General features: G+C 42.9%; 1 protein-coding gene across 1 annotated transcript in view; it reads left to right on the forward strand.

Moving 5' to 3' along the window:
- The window catches only part of diaph2 (diaphanous-related formin 2), a gene marked incomplete at its 3' end in the record, with an annotated part of 255964 nt that overhangs the window by 218207 nt on the left and 15300 nt on the right, over nucleotides 1-22457 (forward strand). The window contains exons 17-21 of the mRNA XM_079497475.1: nucleotides 2766-2882; nucleotides 8709-8827; nucleotides 10049-10113; nucleotides 12171-12275; nucleotides 19763-19825. Coding sequence (XP_079353601.1) covers nucleotides 2766-2882; nucleotides 8709-8827; nucleotides 10049-10113; nucleotides 12171-12275; nucleotides 19763-19825 — 469 coding nt within the window. The remainder of the gene's footprint in view (nucleotides 1-2765; nucleotides 2883-8708; nucleotides 8828-10048; nucleotides 10114-12170; nucleotides 12276-19762; nucleotides 19826-22457) is intronic.

Consider the following 22457-nt stretch of genomic DNA (forward strand, 5'->3'; position numbering starts at 1 on the left):
ATTTTTCCCATAGACATTTCAAAAAGTATTTATTTAAAGACGGTGGTTACGCCGCGGACAAAGCCAACTCGAGTCGTGACAACTCATGACAACACAAACAATATTTTGGACCAAACAAATAATTACAAAGAAGAAAAACAACAAAAAAAGTGTTGTAACCTGCCGTTTTTTTTTCTTCTTTCTAATTATTTGTTCGGCCCATTTGTTCGGCCCATTTGTTGTCATGATTTGTCACGACTCGAGTTGGCTTTGTCCGCGGCGTAAACGTCTTTAAATAAAGACTTTCTGAAATGTCTTATGAGGAAAATGAACGGAGAATCATTTCCTGGGCCCTGGTAGGGGGCGGGACTGCAACGCTCTATAATGTCATTATATACATGGTATGCATAGCAAGTGTTACCGATGTTAATTATTAATACTAGTATAAGAGCTTGGTAGCTATAATGACTCAATTGGTTTATGGACTATACGAGCTTTCCGCCCCGACGTCGACGACGCACCGCCGTGGCTTTGACCAGGCTATAATTGCATCTCTCCGGATTGGCATAACTCTAACTCTCCCAAGACTTCATCCTCACCCTCCCTAATACAGACTGTGGGAAATGACACATTAGCCCATTCCAGACGGGAACCCCTTTTGGTGTTTTAACTAAGCATTATTTCGCTATTGGAAAAATAGCAGATCTACAAGCTCGAGCTTGTAGGTCTGCTATTTTTGAAAAGTCGTGAAAATGTGACACGAATCATTGAATATATATATTTTTTCAGAAGACTTTTTTATTTATTTCGACGTCGGGCCTAAATGTCTTAGAGGACTGTGTATTCCCATCCCACGGTCTCTAAAAATTTGACATGGGATAATAGTTTAATTACAGACAGTTGTTGGAGTTAATAGGAAAGTGTCAAACGGTGTTTAAAAGGATTGATCCGTTCTCGGCTGCTCTCAGTCGCCGATTGTTTGGTGCGTATATAATGGTATGGATGGCAAGGAGTATTATGGAGTATGGTCCAGTGCTGTTTTTATATAACGGTATGGATGGCAAGGAGTATTATGGAGTATGGTCCAGTGCTGTTTTTATATAATGGTATGGATGGCAAGGAGTATTATGGAGTATGGTCGATTGTTTGGTGCGTATATAATGGTATGGATGGCAAGGAGTATTATGGAGTATATAATGGTATGGATGGCAAGGAGTATTATGGAGTATGGTCCAGTGCTGTTTTTATATAATGGTATGGATGACAAGGAGTATTATGGAGTATGGTCCAGAGCTGTTTTTTTCTCCCCCCTCCAGCCAACAAAGAAATCTGCCATTATTGGGATTCTGTTGGAAGGTCATCAGCTACGCGCGAAAAACCCATGACTGGTATTGGAGGGGGGAAAAATGGTGCAAAGAAAACCCACTCATTGATCTGTTCCAGGGAACCCCCCTCCCCCCCCCTCCGCCCTATACTCAGTCTCTACACTTCGGAATGTTTTTTTTCTGTCGATATTACGGTGTCATTTGAGATTAAAGGAGAATTCCATACAAAAAGGCTTTCTTACCTTTCTTTGTAGTTACGTCCCCACCAAAGAGGTCCAGGTGTTATTTTGTGCAAAAGCTCCTTATTGGCTATTTCCCCTACCATAAACCCTAAATGAATTGCATTGAATTGAATGGGAATTAGATGGGGCTATGGGGTGTTGTGCTAATCCGCTTATTTCCATCGCTCAAAAGTATTATTTTTTTGTATATATTCTTCTCTTCATAATGTAAATAATATCCCAAGCGGCACACTTTACTACTTATTTCGATGTAAATAAGCGAATTAGCACAACACCCCATAGCCCCATTCAATTCAATGCAATTCATTGAGGGCTTATGGTAGGGGAAATAGCCAATAAGGAGTTTTTGCACAAAAAACACCTGGACCTCTTTGGTGGGGACGTAACGACTACAAAGAAAGGTAAAAAAGCCTTCTAGCATGGAATTCTCCTTTAACATGATGCTGATGGCAAAAAAGAAGAAGAAAATGAAAGTCCCATGTGCAGGATACACATACAGGATGTTCTGTATACATAGAAGCCAGGGCTGGAGAGTGATGCTGTTGATAGAGAGCACACAGGGACATGATGGCACCAATGCTTATTTCATATTCTGACACAATCCTACGTAGGTTTCCTTAAAAAAAAAGGAGGTCAGCAGATCTTTATTTATAGCTCTCAAACCAGCCACAGCCATGAAGGAGCACCGAGCCACTGACTGTCACTTATTAACACATTTTGTGCCCAAGACGCCTGTGGACGTCTTTGGTATTACCGCACGGGCAGAGCCCAAGACGTCTGTGGACGTCTTTGAAAAAAAAAAATATATATATATATATTCTATTTTTTAATCAAAAAAATCAAAACAATGATTTTTTTTAAATACGTGGTGCCAAAGTTTGTGTTTTCGCCATTGAGAATGGCGTTTAAATTAAATAACTCAGAAACTATAAAACATTTCAAAGTAAAAAGTTCCAGCATGTGTCTCCACAGTCAGCTGAATTATAAAAAATGTGAATGGATTTTCTAGGTGAAAGTGATTTTTGGGCAGTTTTGCGTGGGCTCTCAAAGTGTTAACACATTGACTGCCTAAGAAGTACATTCACGTTTCCCCCTAATATGACGTCCAGAATAGGGTCACGTATGTACGGTTCAGGTGGTTAACGGATCTAGATTGTCTCTGATAACAAAAATATTCGACACTTCCAGATGTTGTTTGCCTTAACGCTGTCCCCTTTACTGACATGGGAGAGGTCTACCATCTCCTGTCCAACATGGTGAGAGATACCGGATCAGAACCCTACTTCCTCTCCATCCTCCAACACCTCTTGCTCATTAGGAACGACTATTACATCAGGTGAGCGTCCTCTTTCTTCACACACCATTGGTTTTCTATCAGAGTTTGACTGATCGCTGCTCCTAGGCCCATGCCTAAAGGATACAAATCCATGGATTAGTTTGACCGAAACGCCGACATTCTGCTCACAAGATGTGAACATTTTCTTTTTTCTTGTATGGATTTATTTATTTATTTGCGATGTTGTTATTTTCACCCACATGAAGCAACCACAATGCAATACGTCTGGGTTTTTTTTTCTCTCTCTCTCTCGGGGTATGTCATCTGCAAGGATACTCTCTCCGTTGAACCACCCTTGAAAGGGGCCAGATAGCAACGCATGGCATTGACCTTGTGGGGTTAAAGTATGCAATGACTCCTTTTCTATGGGCCATCTCAAAGACTCACAGTCCTCCATACATACGTGAACATACTTCCACTCTGCCGCCTGCCTGGGCGCTTATCATGTAGCTGTGGAGAGGCCGGAGGGCATGTTGTAAGTATTACAAATTCACATGACCTCCTCTCTCTCCTGGACACTGTCTGTCTGCAACCTCCAGAAGCAGAGATTCAGGTACAAGAAAAAAGAAATGTGAATATGTACGTTGTTCGGCAGTAAGGTACGATTAAATAATTATTAAAGCATTTGCCCCCATAGCTCTACCCTGCCTCGGAAGTGTAAATATGTCAATCATTGAGTAGAAGGGCCGCCACGACGCCTCTGAAGGGAATGACAATGATAAATTCACTGCTGTGTCAGAGCTTTTTGCGGAAATAAAATATTTAGGGGGGGGGGGGGGGGGGGGGGCAAGATGGGGAGGATGAGAGGATAGGAGGAAGATGAATTTACCATAGACAAGTTTCTGCTCTCTCTGAGTTATGAATAATGTATTCCTCATCTAGTCGGAGATTGTGAGAAATAGAATTCACATTAACCAGCTAGTACAGCCAAGTCCACCTCAGCATAACTGCACCCCCCCCCCCCCCCCCGCTAGGAGGCTAGCCGTTACAGGGGTTCACTACAAATGCTCATAAAAAATGATGTTCTTTTTAAAGATATGCTTTTAAAAATGCATCTCCTCAGCCTCTGTCACAAATGCAGGCACTGCACGCACACGCATACTTGTAGCCTTTCGACAGAGCCTGCATTTCCCCATATACATCATAGCCAGTCGAATTAGGGTAGTACTACACATGCCCTTCAAATTCATATTCAGTTTTCTGGACATTGCGCTTGAGAAATGACTCGGCTAACATCGGTTCGATTAAAGAAGGGCCCTTAAAATCACTTTGCGCTTTGATGCCCGTGTCCCCCCAGGCCATCATGGAGGTGTCATATTACTGGGGGTTGCAGCATCACACACTGTCGCCACCAATCAGTGGACGGTGAGAGACTTGTCCATACAGTAGGTGTACTCGGTCAGTGGTCTCAACCTGTGGGTCGGGACACCCAGGGGGGTCCCCACATTGTTTGTTTGTTTGGGGGGGGGTTGGGGGGGGGGGGGGGGGGGGGGGGGGGGGGGGGGGGGGGGGGGGGGGGGGGGGGGGGGGGGTCCCCCCCAGATGACAGTGAAGTGTCAATTTAAGGACTTTTTAGACTTAATACCCCCAAAAAGTAAGAAAACTGCGTCAAAAGTAGGCTAATCAACAAACTATTAAAACTCATCATCGTTTCTAATTTACAATATTTATCTGTGGAACCAAGTCAAATAAAATTGAATGCCTCAACTCCTATACAATCCCAATGCGGCTCGCACCTTGGTTCAACTCCTTGAAATTCTGATATGTAGTAGTATAGTATGCAAACTCAGTTGTGTGATTAAACATGTAAGTTCTCCAAAAAAAACTATTAGTTGCCAGCCACGTCTCTCCTCCCCCCGGGGCTTGTTTTATTTTTTGATAATTAATCTGTCAGTGTGAGAGAGCCTGGCGAATGGGAGCACATCAAAAAAGCCACCCAATAAATATAGAGCAGATCTCCTCTTTTGGAGCGTGGCGGTATGGGATTACACTGGTTATGTGGAGCAGGGCTGGATCAAGTGGCAGGGAAGCTGCTGCGCTGAACCACCAAGCCACGCTTGGAAGGAATGGAGGTGCCAAAATGAAAGAGGAGGTGGAGGAGGGAAATGATGCAGGGGGGACATATGCTGGCTTCTGGAGCCTAGCCCTGCCCACTGTGGTGGAGGGATTCTGACAGTTCTGGGTCACTCCCTCCTTCCACGGTTATCTCTGCGCGGCTCAGATCTGGATGTTGGGGTGGGGGGGGGGGGGGGGGGGGGGGGCAAGGAAAATAGGACGGCTTATTGAGATAATAACATGGTGTACATTGGTGACAGTTGTAAGCCGAGTGCCACAGTGCTTAAGCCATTTAGGCCTGAGGACGATTCTACAACATGTCTTCTAACATCCTGACAGTTTTCTGAAAAAGCTATGTTTCTATGTCCAGTGGTTCTTCGATCTTTCAAAAGTAGCAGATCTACAAGCTCGTAGCGCGCCACTCGGTGGCGCGCTATGAGCTTGTAGATCTGCTATTTTTCAACAGCTAAAGCATAGCATGATGCTAACACCAAAAAGGGGTTCCCGCCCAAAATGGCTTAAGCCACGCAGGGCAACTCCTGTGATCTCGCCGTCGGTTGTTACCAGCTTTCTCTCCAGTGATGACGAGTAGGCGAATCCAGCGATGCTAAAAGAAGACATTTGGCATTTCACGCTTTTCCAAACATCGCACCCTCAAGGGTGATTTGTTTTGACTCGCTTTGACTCGCGGTGTTTTCACGTCTGTTGCTCTGCCCACCTGTGTGTACACACAGGTGGGCACGCACGCACGCACGCACGCACGCACGCACACACGCACGCACCCACATACGCACGCACACACACACACACACTCTCACACATGTGGGGCATACGTATATCCCTTTGATATTACAAAATAGGTCGAAAGTCTAGGAATGATAATATCCCCGTCTCTTTTGATGGACATATCACAGCATTCATTTTCACCATTATGCTGCAATATATAAAAGGTTTTTTTTTCCCTTCTTCCACAGTACCACAATTACCCCATTGTCATGACAGACGTTCACAATGCTGTCTGCTCCAAGCAATTATTCTATTTTAGCTACATCAATGCTCATACGCCCTCTTGCTCCCATCCCGGGCCAATAGAAAGAGCAGGCTTTGATTGAGTTATCTGCCACATAACTGCTCTGTATCTGCCATGGAATATGAACGGTGTTGCCACGTCTGCTTCTTATAAGTGACGTTGGAGCTTTTTTTTCCCTGCTATGTCACTTCGGTGGGTTTGTTTCTAAAATGTTATAGTTGCTTATTGGGCTTGCTTCTTAAATGCTGGTTCTCAAACTTTTTTTTGGTCAAAGACCCCAAAATGAATCTGTGTTTGTGCGTGCGTGCGTGTGTGCGTGCATGTGTGCGTGCGTGCGCTCATTTCTCCTATAGTCGCTTCTTTTTTGTGTTTTTTTTTTTATAGACCTGGTTGCTTGTTTCTCTCGCAAAATCTGGAAACGGTGAATATGAATCATACTATGTGAGATGCCAAGGCCAAAAGGAAATTAGACCAACAGTATATGTTTGCCATGTAAAGATTGCCAGAACTCTCCGTTTTTAGGCTACCGGTAGGCCTATGTGAGTTGTTCCCAGTTGTTGTTGTTTTTCTATGCCAAGGACCCTCAAATAGCCATGTGGTTAATCAAAGTCTGCAAGTCTACAAGTTCACAACAAATGGAAGCTTGTACAGTTGGGTGCCACCGATATTGTCCCTTATCATTTGACCCATTTAGGCCTGACCTCAAAATTTAAAAAAATCCTTCTAAATCCTCCAGTTTTCTGAAATAAATATTTTCACGATTTTTCAAAAATAGCAGACCTGCTATTTTTCAATAGCTAAATTATAACATAATGTTTAAAACACCAAAAGGGGTTCCCGCCCAAAATGGGTTAACTGTCCTTTTGCGCAGATCACGCAAACCTCAGCAAAAAGAAAAGGACAATATCGATGGCCTCCAACTGTAGATCTGCTATTATTTTACGTTTTCGTGTGTCTGTGCGCGCCTCTGTGTGTGCTTATGCTCGTGTTTGTGTGTATATACATATTGAATTTGTATGTATTTACGATTGAATTGAATACATACTCGGTCCTCCCTCGGTGCTGTGAATACATATGTGAGAGTGTTTAATTGTTTATGGAGGCACTAAAAACACAAGTGGTATTTGGAGAACTAAGAGACGAGACACGGAGGAGAATGCGATTATGGAATCATTTCTTATGACGGAGAAGAAAGCATGCACAGAATGTACTGTATTCCTAGAACAAGTTAGTGAAAAAATAAAAAGCTTCCCCAAAGAATTGATGAATTAACCCATTTTGAGCGGGAACCCCTTTTGGTGGTTACATACATTATGTTATAATTTAGCTATTGAAAAATAGCAGATCTACAAGCTCATAGCTATGAGCTTGTAGGTCTGCTATTTTTGAAAAATCGTTAAAATGTGCCTCAATTTTTTTTTTATTTCGACATCAGGCCTGAATGTGTTAACAAAGTACCGTGGGGCCTCAAATTTAGCTTTTCCCTTGCTGAATATATACCCCCCCCCCCCTCCTCCTTTACTCTTGCTCACAGAAAGAGTAACATTTCTGGCAGGAAATTGCATATCTGCATTCTCCAGTAGTCCCAAGGTCAAGCTCGGAACATAATTATTTGCCACTTTGGAACTCAGCTTAAGTTGACATTGTATTAGCTAAATGTCACATGCAATTAAAGTTGATAATGTAACAGGGAAAAGGTCACATCCCAACCTATGAGGCAGAACAGCAGTCCCAGGTTGATGCAGACACCCCGCACAACAAGACCCAAGCTCTCCATCCCATTCCTAACTGCCCGACATGTTCTTTTTCTTTTTTCTCCTGGCCATTGTGCTCTCATTTACACACGTTACACTAATTAGATTTACATTTCAGTGTTTATAGCCACCCTAATTGGCTAAGATGATTGCAAATTAGTGAAGAGGGCAAGCGTAACCCGGGTTCCTGTCTGTCACCTTGAAATGGACAGTCACAGAGACTTAACCCATTTTGACCTGAGATCAGATTCTAAAAATGTCTTCTACATCCTGACAGTTTTCTGAAAAAGCTATGTTTCTATGTCAGTCGTTCTTCAAATTTTAAAAAATAGCAGACCTACAAGCTCATAGCGCGCCACTCGGTGGCGCGCTATGAGCTTGTAGATCTGCTATTTTTTTATAGCTAAAGCATAACATAATGCTAACACCAAAAGGGGTTCCCGCCCAAAATGGTTTAAGTTCCATGCACCTGCTTAATCTGCCAATTTCATGTTTCGGGTAAAGCGAGGGAGAGTGATCAAATTTAATTGTCTCTTTTTTCCCCCCCTCAACTGCAACCTTTCAGATGTAGCATTTGTTGACCTCCAAGGTTGGATAAGGAACTCATTTGTGGTTAATTAGACCGGTAGAGTTTTGTGTCAGTTGTATCTCAGCGTGACATGTTTTAATTGTTCTGCTTGATGTGGCGGCTGTGGCTCAGAAGGTAGAGCAGGTCGTCCAATGGGTCGGCGGTTCGAATCCCGGCTCCTCCTGTCCACATGTCGAAGTGTCCTTGGGCAAGACACTGAACCCTACATTGCCTCCAATGAGTCGGTCGGTGTGAGCTCGCCACCGTTGGTGTGTGAATGTGGGAAGTGAGGACGCTGGCGTCGACTGTTCGCCGCTTCACCTCCCAATGTATGAATGAATGAACCATTGTAAAGCGCTTTGAGCACTTGGAAAAGCGCTATAAAAATGCAATTCATTATGTTTTACTGACCCCTGCAGGCCTCAGTACTTCAAGGTGCTCGAAGAATGCGTGTCTCAGGTGGTTCTGCATCGAAGCGGGATGGACCCAGACTTTGGCTACAGTAAAAGGCTGGATGTGGACTTCACCCACTTGATCGGTAGGTATACCTTTTCAATCATTTGGGGAATGAGAAAAATAAATTGTCTTCGCTCGGTTGACAATGCAATTAGTCTCTCTTATTACTGCATTGTTTTGTTTTGCTCTATTTTTTTTTTTACATGATTGCGAGTGAACGATGTCAAATATTTGCCCGTAATTTACAGTGATTATATAAGATGGCACTTAGTTGTGATTGTAATGGTTCCGTAATGGTTCCAAATTCTCCTCCAGACATGCTTCTTCTGTTTAACCCATTTTGGGCGGGAAGCCCTTTTGGTGTTTTAAACATTATGTTATAATTTAGCTATTGAAAAATAGCAGATCTACAAGCTACGAGCTTGTAGGTCTGCTATTTTTGAAAAATCGTGAAAATGTGGCGCAAATTTGGAATCTATATTTTTTTCTGTTTTATGTTTTTAACTCAAATCTTTGCTTCTGGGTATGTCCCTGGAACTACATATTTTCAAATGGGGGTCGGCGGCCAAATACATATAGTTTCTGGGGTCCTTGACATGAAATATTGAGAACCACTGATATAGAAACATGAGGTTTAAAAAAACCTCATGATTTAAATTTCGACGTCAGGCTTAAACGGTTTAACAGCAACATCAGTGACAGCAGGAAGCATGTCACTGATGTTGCTGAAAATGTTTGGATATATCCTGCAGTCGCTCTCATTATCATCCTGTTCCCCGCTGAGTTCGCGCCGACAAACACCTGCAGTGGCTTGACATATAAGATATTGTGGTCTAATTATTCATAAATAATGCATTACACAAAGAAACAAGGCTCCATTAGAACAGTACGCTGTATGAAGTGACTTATTTGATCAGATATGTATCATCAGAGGACATACTGTATGTCAGTGGTTTTCCATTATTTGTCTCACGTTATTAATTTGTTGGTTCAGACGGAGGAAACATGTAAATAACACCAATTTCCCCTCTTCTGTTGTGTTACTTAACAGTTCTGCAACTCAACAAGCCAACGCTCATTAAAAGTTTTTCCAAGCCTTAACTACTGCACTTTAATGAGTCACACAAGCAATTAGAAAAAAAGGAAAATGAATAAAGACAATTACACTAAAGACGTCCTGCTTTTTTTTAAATATACATACACATCATGGTTTATCTGTGACTCTCTAGGGATGGAGATCAACTGTCTACATTTTCCCAGGCGAGTTGTTTGAGTTGCTGTGTGACTTTACTTTGTCTTGTAGATCAGTGTGTGGATAAAGCCAAAGTGGAGGAAAGTGAACAGAAGGCAGCAGACTTCTCCAAAAAGGTGAGACATTAATCAACCCCCATCGAACCCCCCCCCACCCTGTCCTCACCCAACCCAGTCCCATCGGTTGGCCAACTCCCATCAGGAACGTTTTTTTTCCTTCTCTAGAGCTTCCAGACAGCCTATTGATTTCCATGCCCTGGTCAATTGTTGGCTGTGGCGCTACATGATCCGTATCGGCATTACAACGGATCGATCCCAATGTTCCAATGTGTATACTTGTTTGCGCACAGTGCCGCTCGAGTTAAGTTATGTACAGGCACTTTAGATTCAAGTCCACACTGCGTGCATCAGCTTATACAGTAAGCTTTATTCTTTTCTAATTGTGTTTTTGTTCAAGAGACTTACTTTAGAATTAGGAGGATTTTACCTTAATTGAACCAATCTAACTCTTGGCAATACTTCAGAGAGCTTTATCAGGGGTCATCAATATTTCCGTACACGGACAAATGTGTCCGTGGCAAAGACTTGGCCTTGTCCGTGGCAATTAGTATTATATATATTTTTTTGCATACCATTACAATGTTCTTATTTTGATCATAACTTTCATAAGACCCAATTATTGAATGTCAAATATCCAGGTTTTCTTCAGTATATGTGACCAGATTTGACTGAGAGACTGCCATCGCGCAAATTCCAGCTTTTTTTTATGAGTTTATAGCACAGGCAGACTCTTCACATCCTAGAGCATGTCTGAAATAAGTGTCAGAGCTGAAATCGACATGTAAATATGAAATAAATGCTTAAACATGTAGCTAGGTGTAATGTTAGAGACCACAGAAGTGAACCTTTCAAGCCTGTTTTCTCAACTCGCTGTTTCTCTGCAAGACATTACTCTATAAGCCATATCTCCAAAACTGGAGGGTCAAACTGAACAACCAATATGAAAATTCAAAAAAATCCAATGGCAGTCCCTCAGTCAAATTTAGTCACATATGTATGCCACTAATTTACTATGCCACTATCCCAAATTACGAGTCCAACTCGTGTTCTCAAAATGTTTTATTTGCAAGAACCCCCTTAACTCTGAGAGTTCCATTTGTTCACTCAGAGTTACAGACCTGTTATGGCCTTTCAGGGCTAGCTTAACCCATTTTGGGCGGGAACCCCTTTTGGTGTTAGCATTATGTTACGCTTTAGCTATTGAAAAATAGCAGATCTACAAGCTCATAGCGCGCCACCGAGTGGCGCGCTACGAGCTTGTAGGTCTGCTATTTTTTCCAAAAATGGAATTAGGACAAAAATGTCCACCACAAGCCAGCATGGCGACGACCCCTTGTTCTGAGTTTTACTTTGAGAGAGAGAATAGGTTTCGGTATAATTTTTCACACATTTTTCACAAATAAAACAAAAGCATGAATAAATGAGAATACTATCTGGATGATATCCAACATATTGTACAGATGGTGTAAAGTGAGCCAACCTTGAGACCAAAATGGTACCATTACCCTCTTCTCTGTCCCCCCGGCATAATGCCAAATGTGTTGCTCCGTCGAATGGCGGGTGATGCACCGAAAAGAATAATCATGAAATCTCCGCCAGCTCGCAACACTTTGTATTTCCGTGATGCGTTGTGAGCTTGCAGATTTTGCCCACGTATGTTGGGCGCACACGACACTGGTGTGCGACAGAAGTATAAGTCGGGCTTAAGCGTTGCGTCGAGTCTGCACCCTGCTGGGCCACAGTGAAAACATTATCCTGACACGGCACCGCTTTTTCCACAAAGGTTAGACCTGTCAACATGCATAGAAGGCCGGACCTGAAACCTAGACAAAGGACACCATGAAATAAGGCCACTGGGGCTATGAATAGAAATCAGCCAGATAGTGCGAGACATGGTGTGTGTGTGTGTGTGTGTGCGTGCGTGCGTGCGTGCGTGCGTGCGTGCGTGCGTGCGTGCGTGCGTGCGTGCGTGCGTGCGTGCGTGCGTGCGTGTGTGTGTGTGACCCTGTGGTTAGCTGTTCTCTAGAGATACCTTGCTGCTCACCAGTGGTGGTGCATGCCTGTGGTGTGTGTGTTCTGTGTACACGGTCATTCTGGTGTGTCTTGTGTTGCAGTTTGATGAGGAGTTCAGTGCACGGCAGGAGGCCCAGGCTGAATCTCAGAAGCAGGAGGAGAAGATCAAGGAGCTGGAGGTGCAAATCCAAAGCCTGCAGACCCAGGTATAACGACACCATAGTTCACGAATGCACACTGCGCTATATATACAAAACACAACCACACGCCTCAAAAATAAAGGAAAAGCGTCAGGAGGCAATGGACTGTATAAGTCTAACCTTGCATTTTAGTCAGCATTTAGACACCAAATATCGACAGCTTCCGGCAAAATGAAATAAGTTGATCTTTAAAACCATAAGTTGAGAGGTGATGTGGGTGCAGTGAACGCGATCAACTTTGTCAAAATATGATACCTTTGGTCAGCGTGAGATTGCCTGTAAGTGGGTGTTTTCATCCATGCAAGAGCATTTGATTTAATAATGGGTCAATCTCCTTTTTTTAAGATGTATGGGTGAATGGGCTCCATTGAAGCATTTCCCCTGTAATCCTATCATCATAGAGATGGATGGCATTCCTTTTCTTGGCCCCCATATCGCCGTCTCTTCCCAGACAAAACCCTCCATTCTAGGCAAAAAAAAAGAACGACTGCTATTTCCCCCTTAACCCAATTTGAAACACTTTAGCGCTGGCGTGGCACAAAAGGGCAGTTTGCTTCCCTGCTTACAGGATTTAACCCATTTTGAGCGGGAACCCCTTTTGGTGTTTTAAACATTATGTTATAATTTAGCTATTGAAAAATAGCAGATCTACAAGCTCATAGCGCGCCACCGAGTGGCGCGCTACGAGCTTGTAGGTCTGCTATTTTTTTTAAATCGTGAAAATATTTATTTCAGAAAACTGGAGGATTTAGAAGATTTTTTTTAAATTTCGAGGTCAGGCCTAAATGGGTTAATATAAACCACTGTTGAAAGATCGTACCGGCTACCTCTTTACTGGAGATAATTTCTCTCTGCAGACACACCCTTTCTCATTCACCACCTCCCCTACATGCATTATTATTCTGGTCTGAACCTCGCTAAAAGGTTTCATTTGTAACCATCGCGTCGGGTTCGCCACCTTCCGCGCAAAAGTTTAAATCTATCAAAACAAATGTGACGCGAGAATGTGCACACTCTGTCCCGTGTGTGCGAACATTTTTAGAGACCACGAGAATTTGCGACGCCAACAACCGAGTAGTGACATTAAGCCAAATGTGCTAAATGATCATTCTCACACAGTACATTTCACTCCGTGTCAAATTATGCAGCCTTCAGATGCCTTGTCATGAGGAACTAACGCGGGAACCTGCCGCCAAACTGTGTTTGCAAATAATACAAAAACGAAGTAAAACATAACCGTATGAGAAGTACAATACATAATTAACAGGTCTACATACTGTACTGTCTAAAGAACATACAGTAGGACAACAGGCCAGGCTGCTGTTCTAGGCTACCTGTTTATGTTTACAGCATAAAGACCCCAACAGAACTATATAACACTGCTACAGTACACAATCACCTCGTAACCAATTTCCAGCAACAATGAACAGCGACAATGTTGACAAAACAGATAGGAAAGTGGCCAGATTATGTGTAACTAATATAGCATACGCACACAGTTAACCCATTTTGACCTGACGTCGAAATAAAAAAAACGTTCACTCTGAAAGAATATATACCTATTTAAAGATTGGTGCCGCATTTTTACGATTTTTCAAAAATAGCAGACCTACAAGCTCATAGCGCGCCACTCGGTGGCGCGCTATGAGCTTGTAGATCTGCTATTTTTCAATAGCTGAAGTATAACAGAATGCTTGAAACACCAAAATGGGTTAAAGGACAACTCTTCCAGCATCAAATCAAGTTTTTTACGCACGGCAGCCGGGTGTTAGTGTCGCCTCAAGGCTTCAGAACTAAGACAGAACCATTCCAAAATCACAGTTTTAACTCTCCCAAAGTGAGTGTCAAAGTGTCAACCATCCCAAAGTTATTTGCCAATGAAAGTTACAAGAGGTGCGTATGGTGTGTGATATTATTATTATCATCAACAACACACATAATCATTGTTTATTTATCATCATTGTCTTTCATTCTATGACTCAATGTAAAAGCTAACCTACATGTGTCACTCACCCTATGGTTCAAGGGGACAACTAACCTATCTCACTCGACCTATGGTTTGAAACAGACTTATAGCATGTCATGTAGACAGCACAATAATTGCATTGTATGTAGTCATAGCACATCATAGTACATATGTATAGCATAGTATAGTATATATGTATAGTTAATATGTATAGTGTCATTATATAGATATGTTCTAGTTATGTTCTTAGCTTACGCATGTTTCTTGATAAATGCATTTTATATATGTGATGTATTCCCATACTTTTGTTCCTGCCTAATGTAAATCGCTCTGGATTAAGAGCGTCTGCTAAATGCCTAAATTGTAAATTGTAAATTGTATGGTTCAAGGGGACAACTAACCCATGTCACTCACCCTATGGTTCAAGGGGACAACTAACCTATTTCACTCGACCTATGGTTCAAGGGGACAACTAACCAACTACACTCGCCCTATGGCTCAAGGGAAGTGTCACTTGCCTTATGGTTCAAGGGGAAAAACTAACTTATGTCACTTGCCTTATGGTTCAAGGGGAAAAACTTTATCTGCTGTGTTTATACTATTCAAATAGTGCAGCATGTTTGCAAGTTCTACGTGACAGAGTGTGAGTGTCCAGTGCTTTGTGACTTGTATTTGCGCAGTGGCAGTGATTATGTGCAGTCGGCTCAAACAATCTGCTTTGCACCGCATGTGTCCCAGCCTCCAGGGGAGATTCATGTTTGTCCCACTGACTCCCGCATACATACTGTATTTTATTGTTTGACAAAATGACAGGGCGTTGTTATAGTCTCAAGCCCAAGCTCAGTTCCACAAAATGGGCCTTTTGTCCAACCTCTCCATCTTATAATGATCTTATTATCAACACATTTGTTTTCCTTTGCACTGTGGAATGGATGCACAGGCCAACATCAAAACATAATTTGTAGCAATGGCTGGTTTGATCCCCCAATATAATCTGTGCAATTTCTGCACTTGTATTAGAATGAAGACACCAACTCAGAATATTATTTCCTGAAGCATTTTCCTTCTATAAATGACCAAATTATTGCATGCAATCATCTTAAACCCTCAGTGGTTTCAGCTGTAGAGCACCACCAGACTGCTCAACCATTTTGCATTAACCATTTACGGCGTGAGATATTAGAGACTCACGCCGTTGATTCTAATGCATAAAGGGAGAACCGTTAAGGTGCACGTGTGCAGTCTGTGCACAGCGTTTTATAAATCGGATCAGATTTGCGTGATCATGCTCGTTTTTGTGTTTGGGTTGCACGTAAACCCATGGAATCCATTGCACACTATAGTGTTATAAATGAGAGCCTGCCCGGACCTTCCTCAAAGCCAAGTTGTTATCACTCGACTCCGCGTCAGCTCTCGTTCCTCAGCCCCACACCAAACGTGACGGTGATTTAACCCATTTAGGCCTGACCTCCAAAATTAAAAAAAAAAAATATTCTAAACCCTCCAGTTTTCTGAAAAAAACTATTTTCACGATTTTTCAAAAATAGCAGACCTACAAGTTCATAGCGCGGCACTCGGTGCCGCGCTATGAGCTTGTAGATCTGCTATTTTTCAATAGCTAAATTATAACATAATGTTTATAAAACACCAAAAGGGGTTCCCGCCCAAAATGGTTTAATGCACGGCACAAGCTTTGGCCCCGTTCGTGCTGGAAGTCACTCAGTGTTTTTTTCCACTCGGCAACTACACTTAATTTGTGTTTAGGCCTCCGTCTTCCACTTCATATGCCTGAGTGCCGTGTCACCACTCGTTACCTGCGTCTGCAGCTGTGGCTCGTTAATCACTCACTCAGCGTCCAGCGACTTGCCTATGCCTGCCCGTAAATATTAATGAGACTATATCGGCAGTCTGAGGCATCTCTTCACCACATCCTTCCTCATCAGTCCTTATCATCCTGTCCTCCCCGCTCTCTCCCTCTCTGCACTCTCCCTCTTATTTCCCTCAATCTCTCTCCACTTCTCCCTCTTCTTTCTTTTCACTCTGAAATGAATGCGCCAGTTTTGTAATGGCCTCTGCTTACCGTACCTCTAAGTCTTTTCCTACCCACTGCATGCCCTTGCCCCCTTTTCCCCCCTTGGCAGGCCGCTGTCTTTTGAAGCCTGCCCTGTTTGTGGTGCATTAACAGGTAGCAGTATAGCACCGCGAGGCCCCGGAGAGTCAGAGCCCTCTCTTCCTGTATCTCTGAATGCTCCTTCAAAGGGACTGCTGATGCGGGGAGCTTCACATCAACAGGCATTAGCCACAGTATAGGCACATGCGCAGTGTGTGCTCAATGCAAGCTAGCATGAGTGCATCAGCAAGTCCCCTGTGCATCTTGGCATATTATAGCTTAAAAAAAAGGGAATGAACTGTAAACATATACTGTATCTGGTAGTGCTTGACTGGGTCTCACTTAGTGGTCAAGTTGCTGCTTTTACTGTAAAGTGGGTTCCCAAAGAGGTTTTCTTGTTGCCTCCACATTGAGTGAAACTAACCATCTTTTACCTAAGGTGCTTCACAGAGGGAACGGTCTCTTTGAAATCAGACATCTGTCAAACTTTTCATCTCTTCCAGCTTAGCAGATTTGCCTCTCATGTTATGGAAATGGCAATTTAAATTACTGCATTATACTTTTAGTTTCTAAAGGGAATATGTATAACGCTTCCAAGTAATCTTGTTTTTTACTTTAGGCAGCAGTTGTTCATATTGACCCTCAAATGACTTCCCCTTATATATATTGCGCTAGGCAAAAAAGAAAAAGCTACATACCGTTTGTAATCATTTTTTGTTTTAAGAGTTTTATTTTGCTGCAGTAGGAAGGCAATAATACAGCAATGTGTATTGTAGCCTAATCCACCTTTGACAGTACAGTAAAAAAGCCTTTATCTGGGAGAGTGCAAAACCTTTAAATGCATGTGAAGACACACACACACACACACACAGATTGTTCATCAAAGTCAGCACGCTACAACTGCCACTTTGGTGAATATGAATGAAATGTGTTAAGTCTTTTTTCATTTCATTGGTCGGAACTCCTCTCAGATAAAAACACATGCATGTCTGAGCCCCTGCCCCTGCCCCTGCACCGCACCTTCATCTGTGCACCAACCGCTTTAACCCATTCAGGCCTGACGTCGAAATTTAATTATTTTTTTCTAAATCATGACAATTTTCGGAAAGATTTGAGGCACATTTTAACGATTTTTCAAAAATAGCAGACCTACAAGTTCATAGCGCGCCACTCGGTGGCGCGCTATGAGCTTGTAGATCTGCTATTTTTCAATAGCTAAATTATAACATAACGTATGTAACCACCAAAAGGGGTTCCCGCCCAAAATGGGTTAACGAGAGCCTTTCTCCGGGAACTTTGGCATTGTAACAAGCAGCCTTGTTTGATGTGACTGTTTGATTATCCCCCTCATCCAGCTGAATGGAGGTTCTGCCTGTAAACATCGACAGAAAAAACCCCCCCAATGAAATCAGAACAAATGGAAATCTTCCGCTCTCAAGTCAAGGAACACAAAAAGAAGGGGAAGCATTCATTGAATTGTTTTTTTTAGGTGTGATGAATAATGTAGTGTTGCAGTGGTACACTTGATGCCATCCCATTAATCGGTTTTAACAACCTGGCGGCCATGTAGCTGACCCGGCTTTGCCCCCCACGAGAGCAGTTGGAGGTATAGCAGACTGCCGGATCTTATTTTCTCTCCTTATAGTGCCAGTGCTGCTGCCGCCCCCCTTCCTCATCAACCAGACTGGTTTCAGATCCTAATGACAGAGTAGGACTCACAATATCACCATAATGTTCTCAGCTGTCGGCGTGACAGCCACGACATTATTTTAGACCAGAGGTTCTCAAACATATTCATGTCAAGGAACCCCAAATATATATGACATTGGCCGCTGACCCCCCATCTGAAAATTTGTAGTTCCAGGGACCCTCTCAGTAGCAAAGATTTGAGTTTAAGAACTCTGAAAGAACATATATTCAAAGATTTCAGGCACATTTTCACGATTTTTCAAAAATAGCAGACCTACAAGCTCGTAGTGCGCCACTCGGTGGCGCGCTATGAGCTTGTAGATCTGCTTTCAATAGCTAAAGTATAACATAATGCTTAGTTAAAACACCAAAACGGGTTCCCGTCCAGAATGGGTTAAACCTTTTCAAGACTCAAGAGAAATTCTGTGCCTGTGACAAACTTTATACATGATGAACTTCCATGTCATCTACATTTACACGTTTACGCTACTGGTGGTGATGTTTTTTTTTAAAAATGTTATTAAAGGTAATTTTATAGCACATTAATGAACACAATGTCATCAGCCCCCTGGTCACCCCAGGCAAGCCCCCAGGTGCCCAGGTCATCGTGACATCAGGCCCCATATATGGTGCCCAGGTCATTGTGATGTATTGGGTCAAAGTGTCCATGACATCATGGACACTTTGAAATACTAAAATATCTACAAACACATTATTACCCACATCAAAACCCCAGGAAAGTGTTTCTTGTCTCCCGAACATCATTTCAATAAGATCTGGTTGCAAAAGGGGTGAAGTGTCCCTTTTAAGGACAGTTTTACAGCACAAAAACTTAAGTTAACTCTCGTTGTCTCTCAAGAATGAACACATCAGAAGGCAAAACCTACCCACTGATTCCTTTTGGTCCTGTTTTTTCCCCACTCCTAAGGTCAGTGGGGAAGATTCAAGTTCTCTTTTGCTTAAAGAATGCACTTTACAGCCACTTTCTAAAACTCCAGCAAAGTGGAAGGCCTTTTTTAAGTCACCCTGTCATTGAAGTTTCCATCTCCTTTTTCCATTACACACGTTAAATATTTAATTCCCCCCCCAAATCCACCGCGAGAGGTATTCGGTACGACTGCATAGAAATATGACGTCTCGGGCGGCAACCGCTGGGGTACTATACGTCCCCGTCTCACCTCTCCATATGGCGAGGTCACCCGGAGTGGGGGGGACATCAAAGCAAAACGGGCACATTTTCTGAAACAAAGACTGCAGAGTAAAATCAATGCCCGCCGTTAACATCTGAGGGTGCTAAGTTGAAATGGGCTCCTATGACATGAAAGGATAGCTGGTGAAGGGAGGGGAGCTTTTGATGGTTGCGCTGGCTGGCCGGGCCGGCCGTCCGTCGCGTCTCAATCCTTTTATGCTGCTCTCGGTGCTCTATAGTCCTTCCGTGCAAATGCACAATAACCATGACGCACGTTGCACTAGCTTCTGATTGTTGACCATCGTCGAGGACAGTCGTGTGTCCGCCACCCTTCCTGTGTTGACTGTTTGGTGTGTCTGTTCTACTGACAAAATGTACTAGTGTTCCTCTTTGTCTCTCTAACCCACCTCCATGTCCACTGTCTCCTGTCCACTGTCTGTCTTCTCTCTCTCCGTTCATACCCATCATGTGTGGCCGTGATTTTGTACGTATGTGTGTGTGTGTGTGTTTGTGTTTGTGTGTTTGTTGTACCTGTCCAGTTAACTAGTGAGACGGAAAAGCTCAAAGAGGCTCAGACACTGCTCAGGGAATCTGAAGCCAAGGTGGGTATTACTGTATGTCTGCATGATGTGTCCTTGTCTTCATTTTGGATAAACATTTTATTTGTTTAACCCATTTAGGCCTGACCTCGAAATTTAAAAGAAATCTTCTAAATCCTCCAGTTTTCTGAAATAAATATTATCACGATCTTTCAAAAAATAGCAGACCTACAAGCTCGTAGCGCGCCACTCGGTGGCGCGCTATGAGCTTGTAGATCTGATATTTTTCAATAGCTAAATTATAACTAGCGTGAGCTCTGCATATGTCACACCAACTTCACATAATTCTATGAATTATTATTAATGTAATAATAATTGAGAACTTGCTTTCTTATTTATTTTTTTACACTTTAGCAAACAGTTTACGTTTTACCCAACGTCTATGTCAGTAAATTGAGATGAATAATAACAATTCGAGGCATGGGGTAGATTTGCCCCTATGCTGTGGCATTCCATTAGACACATTTGGTGCTTGTTTTAATGCAATCTTCACAAAGTAAACACTTTCTGATTGAATTCTCCTATCAGAAATGAGATCGGGGGCCCAGGTTTTAATCATAATAACCGTCCGAGTTAATTACCTGCCAGTCTGACCTCCCCCCGGAGGAGTCCAGGAGAATGTGCATCCCTAAGTGGCTGGGTTAGATTTCATATTAGCCTGATCTCTATAATGCTGCCCGGGACTCCAGATGAGGACAGCATGGATCCACCGTGCCACCGCGCAGCTCCCTCTAACAAAAGGCTTCCCAAACTCGAGACCCCAGAGAGAGAAATTAGATGTTTCCCCAGGACCCCAAACTATAGTGAAAAACAGCAGATCTAGAAGAGCTTGTGGATCGGCTGTTTTCACTACCAAACAAAAAAAACGTTTTGAAATAATTAACCCATTTTGACCTGAGATCAGATTCTAAAAACGTCTTCTACATCCTGACAGTTTTCTGAAAAAGCTATGTTTCTATGTCAGTCGTTCTTCGATTTTTCAAAAATAGCAGACCTACAAGCTCGTAGCGCGCCACTCGGTGGCGCGCTATGAGCTTGTAGATCTGATATTTTTCAATAGCTAAAGCATAACATAATGCTAACACCAAAAGGGGTTCCCACCCAAAGTGGGTTAGAAACAATGTAGAAAACAAAACAAATTAAATAAAGGGACCCATAAAATATGTCCATGACCCACAAATGGGTCCCGACCCAGTGTTTGGGGAACCAGTGCCCTCCCTAACCCACACCTATAGCAAGAGTTCGTTCAGTAAACATCTTCATTATAAAACCATCTTCAAGTCACTCACAGCAATGGGAAAAAGAAAAAAAAACCTGAGGAAAAATAAGTTTGTTGCATTGTTTGTGGCAGGAGTTCAAATCATGTTTTATATTCTTCTTTGTTATCTTCTTTTTTCGTGTGTACCTTGGGAAGATGAGGCGGTGTGGCAATGGTATTGCATCCCAAGGGGCCTGTGTGGAACACTGGGCTTATTACCATTCAGTAGACATAGCTGCAGGGCCCTTGCATATGAGAGGGGGAGGGAGGGAGAGGAAGAGTAGTCTCTGCATAGCCAGAATGGCTCAGAGGACCCCTCTCTGCCGAAACGACGGCGGTCTAATTTAGTAGCTAATTTGCTTCCATTCTCTCATATTAATCTTAAAAGAGAAAACGGGCCACGACGGGCCGGAGATTGACAGACGTGTAATGATTGGACGTGGACTCCTCATTGAGGGTCTCTTAGGCGGCCCATGCCTTGCCTGGGAAGAAACCTCGCACCACACCTTTTTAACCCATTTTGGGCGGGAACCCCCCTTTTGGTGTTTTAAACATTATGTTGTAATTTAGCTATTGGAAAATAGCAGATCTACAAGCTCGTAGCGCGCCACTGAGTGGCGCGCTACGAGCTTGTAGGTCTGCTATTTTTTTTAAATCGTGAAAATATTTATTTCAGAAAACTGGAGGATTTAGAAGATTAAATTTAATCTTTAAAGATTAAATTTTTGAGGTCAGGCCAAAATGGGTTAATTTCCTCTCTAATAAACAATCCACTGATGGCACTGTGTAATGAAAAACAATGTAATGCCTTTCAAACTGAGTCCGATCGCACATTATGCTCAACAATCCAGCGAGTGGGGAGAGGGCAATGGAGGGGAATTGGTTTTGGAAATGAAAAACTTTTCTCTCGTTGGAGGTTTGGGGGAAAAGGTTCTTTGGCGAGTGTTTGAAGGAAGACTTGGTCTTCTCCTGGAAATCCAAAGGTCACATCCTATCTATCCTTTGAGGCCTGTAATTGTTCTATTTGCATACATTTTGTCTCTAAACATTTTCCCATTGGCGTTATCAATGATTATAAATACCTGTTTATGCTGTAGAGCCGCGCGATAGGGCAGACATGTCAAGGGACCGCGAGGCTCTGTCTTATCGGTAATGGGTTTAATTTCACTCCTGTCTACTGCCTAATAGCCTGTCATTGTGAAGGCCCGTGACGAGTACTTGATGGGGGAGGTAACATTTCTTATCTACGACTATAAAACCACAGCCAATCCACAGGTTTCTCCCCAACTGTTTAACTCGGTGCCGATCAGTAGGGTAATGAGAATGCGATAGGTCCACCAACTCACCCCCCCCACCCACCCCCATGTGTATACTGTC

This window comes from Electrona antarctica, assembly GCF_951216825.1.
Source record: "Electrona antarctica genome assembly, chromosome: 1".
Classification (NCBI taxonomy): Eukaryota; Metazoa; Chordata; class Actinopteri; order Myctophiformes; family Myctophidae; genus Electrona; species Electrona antarctica.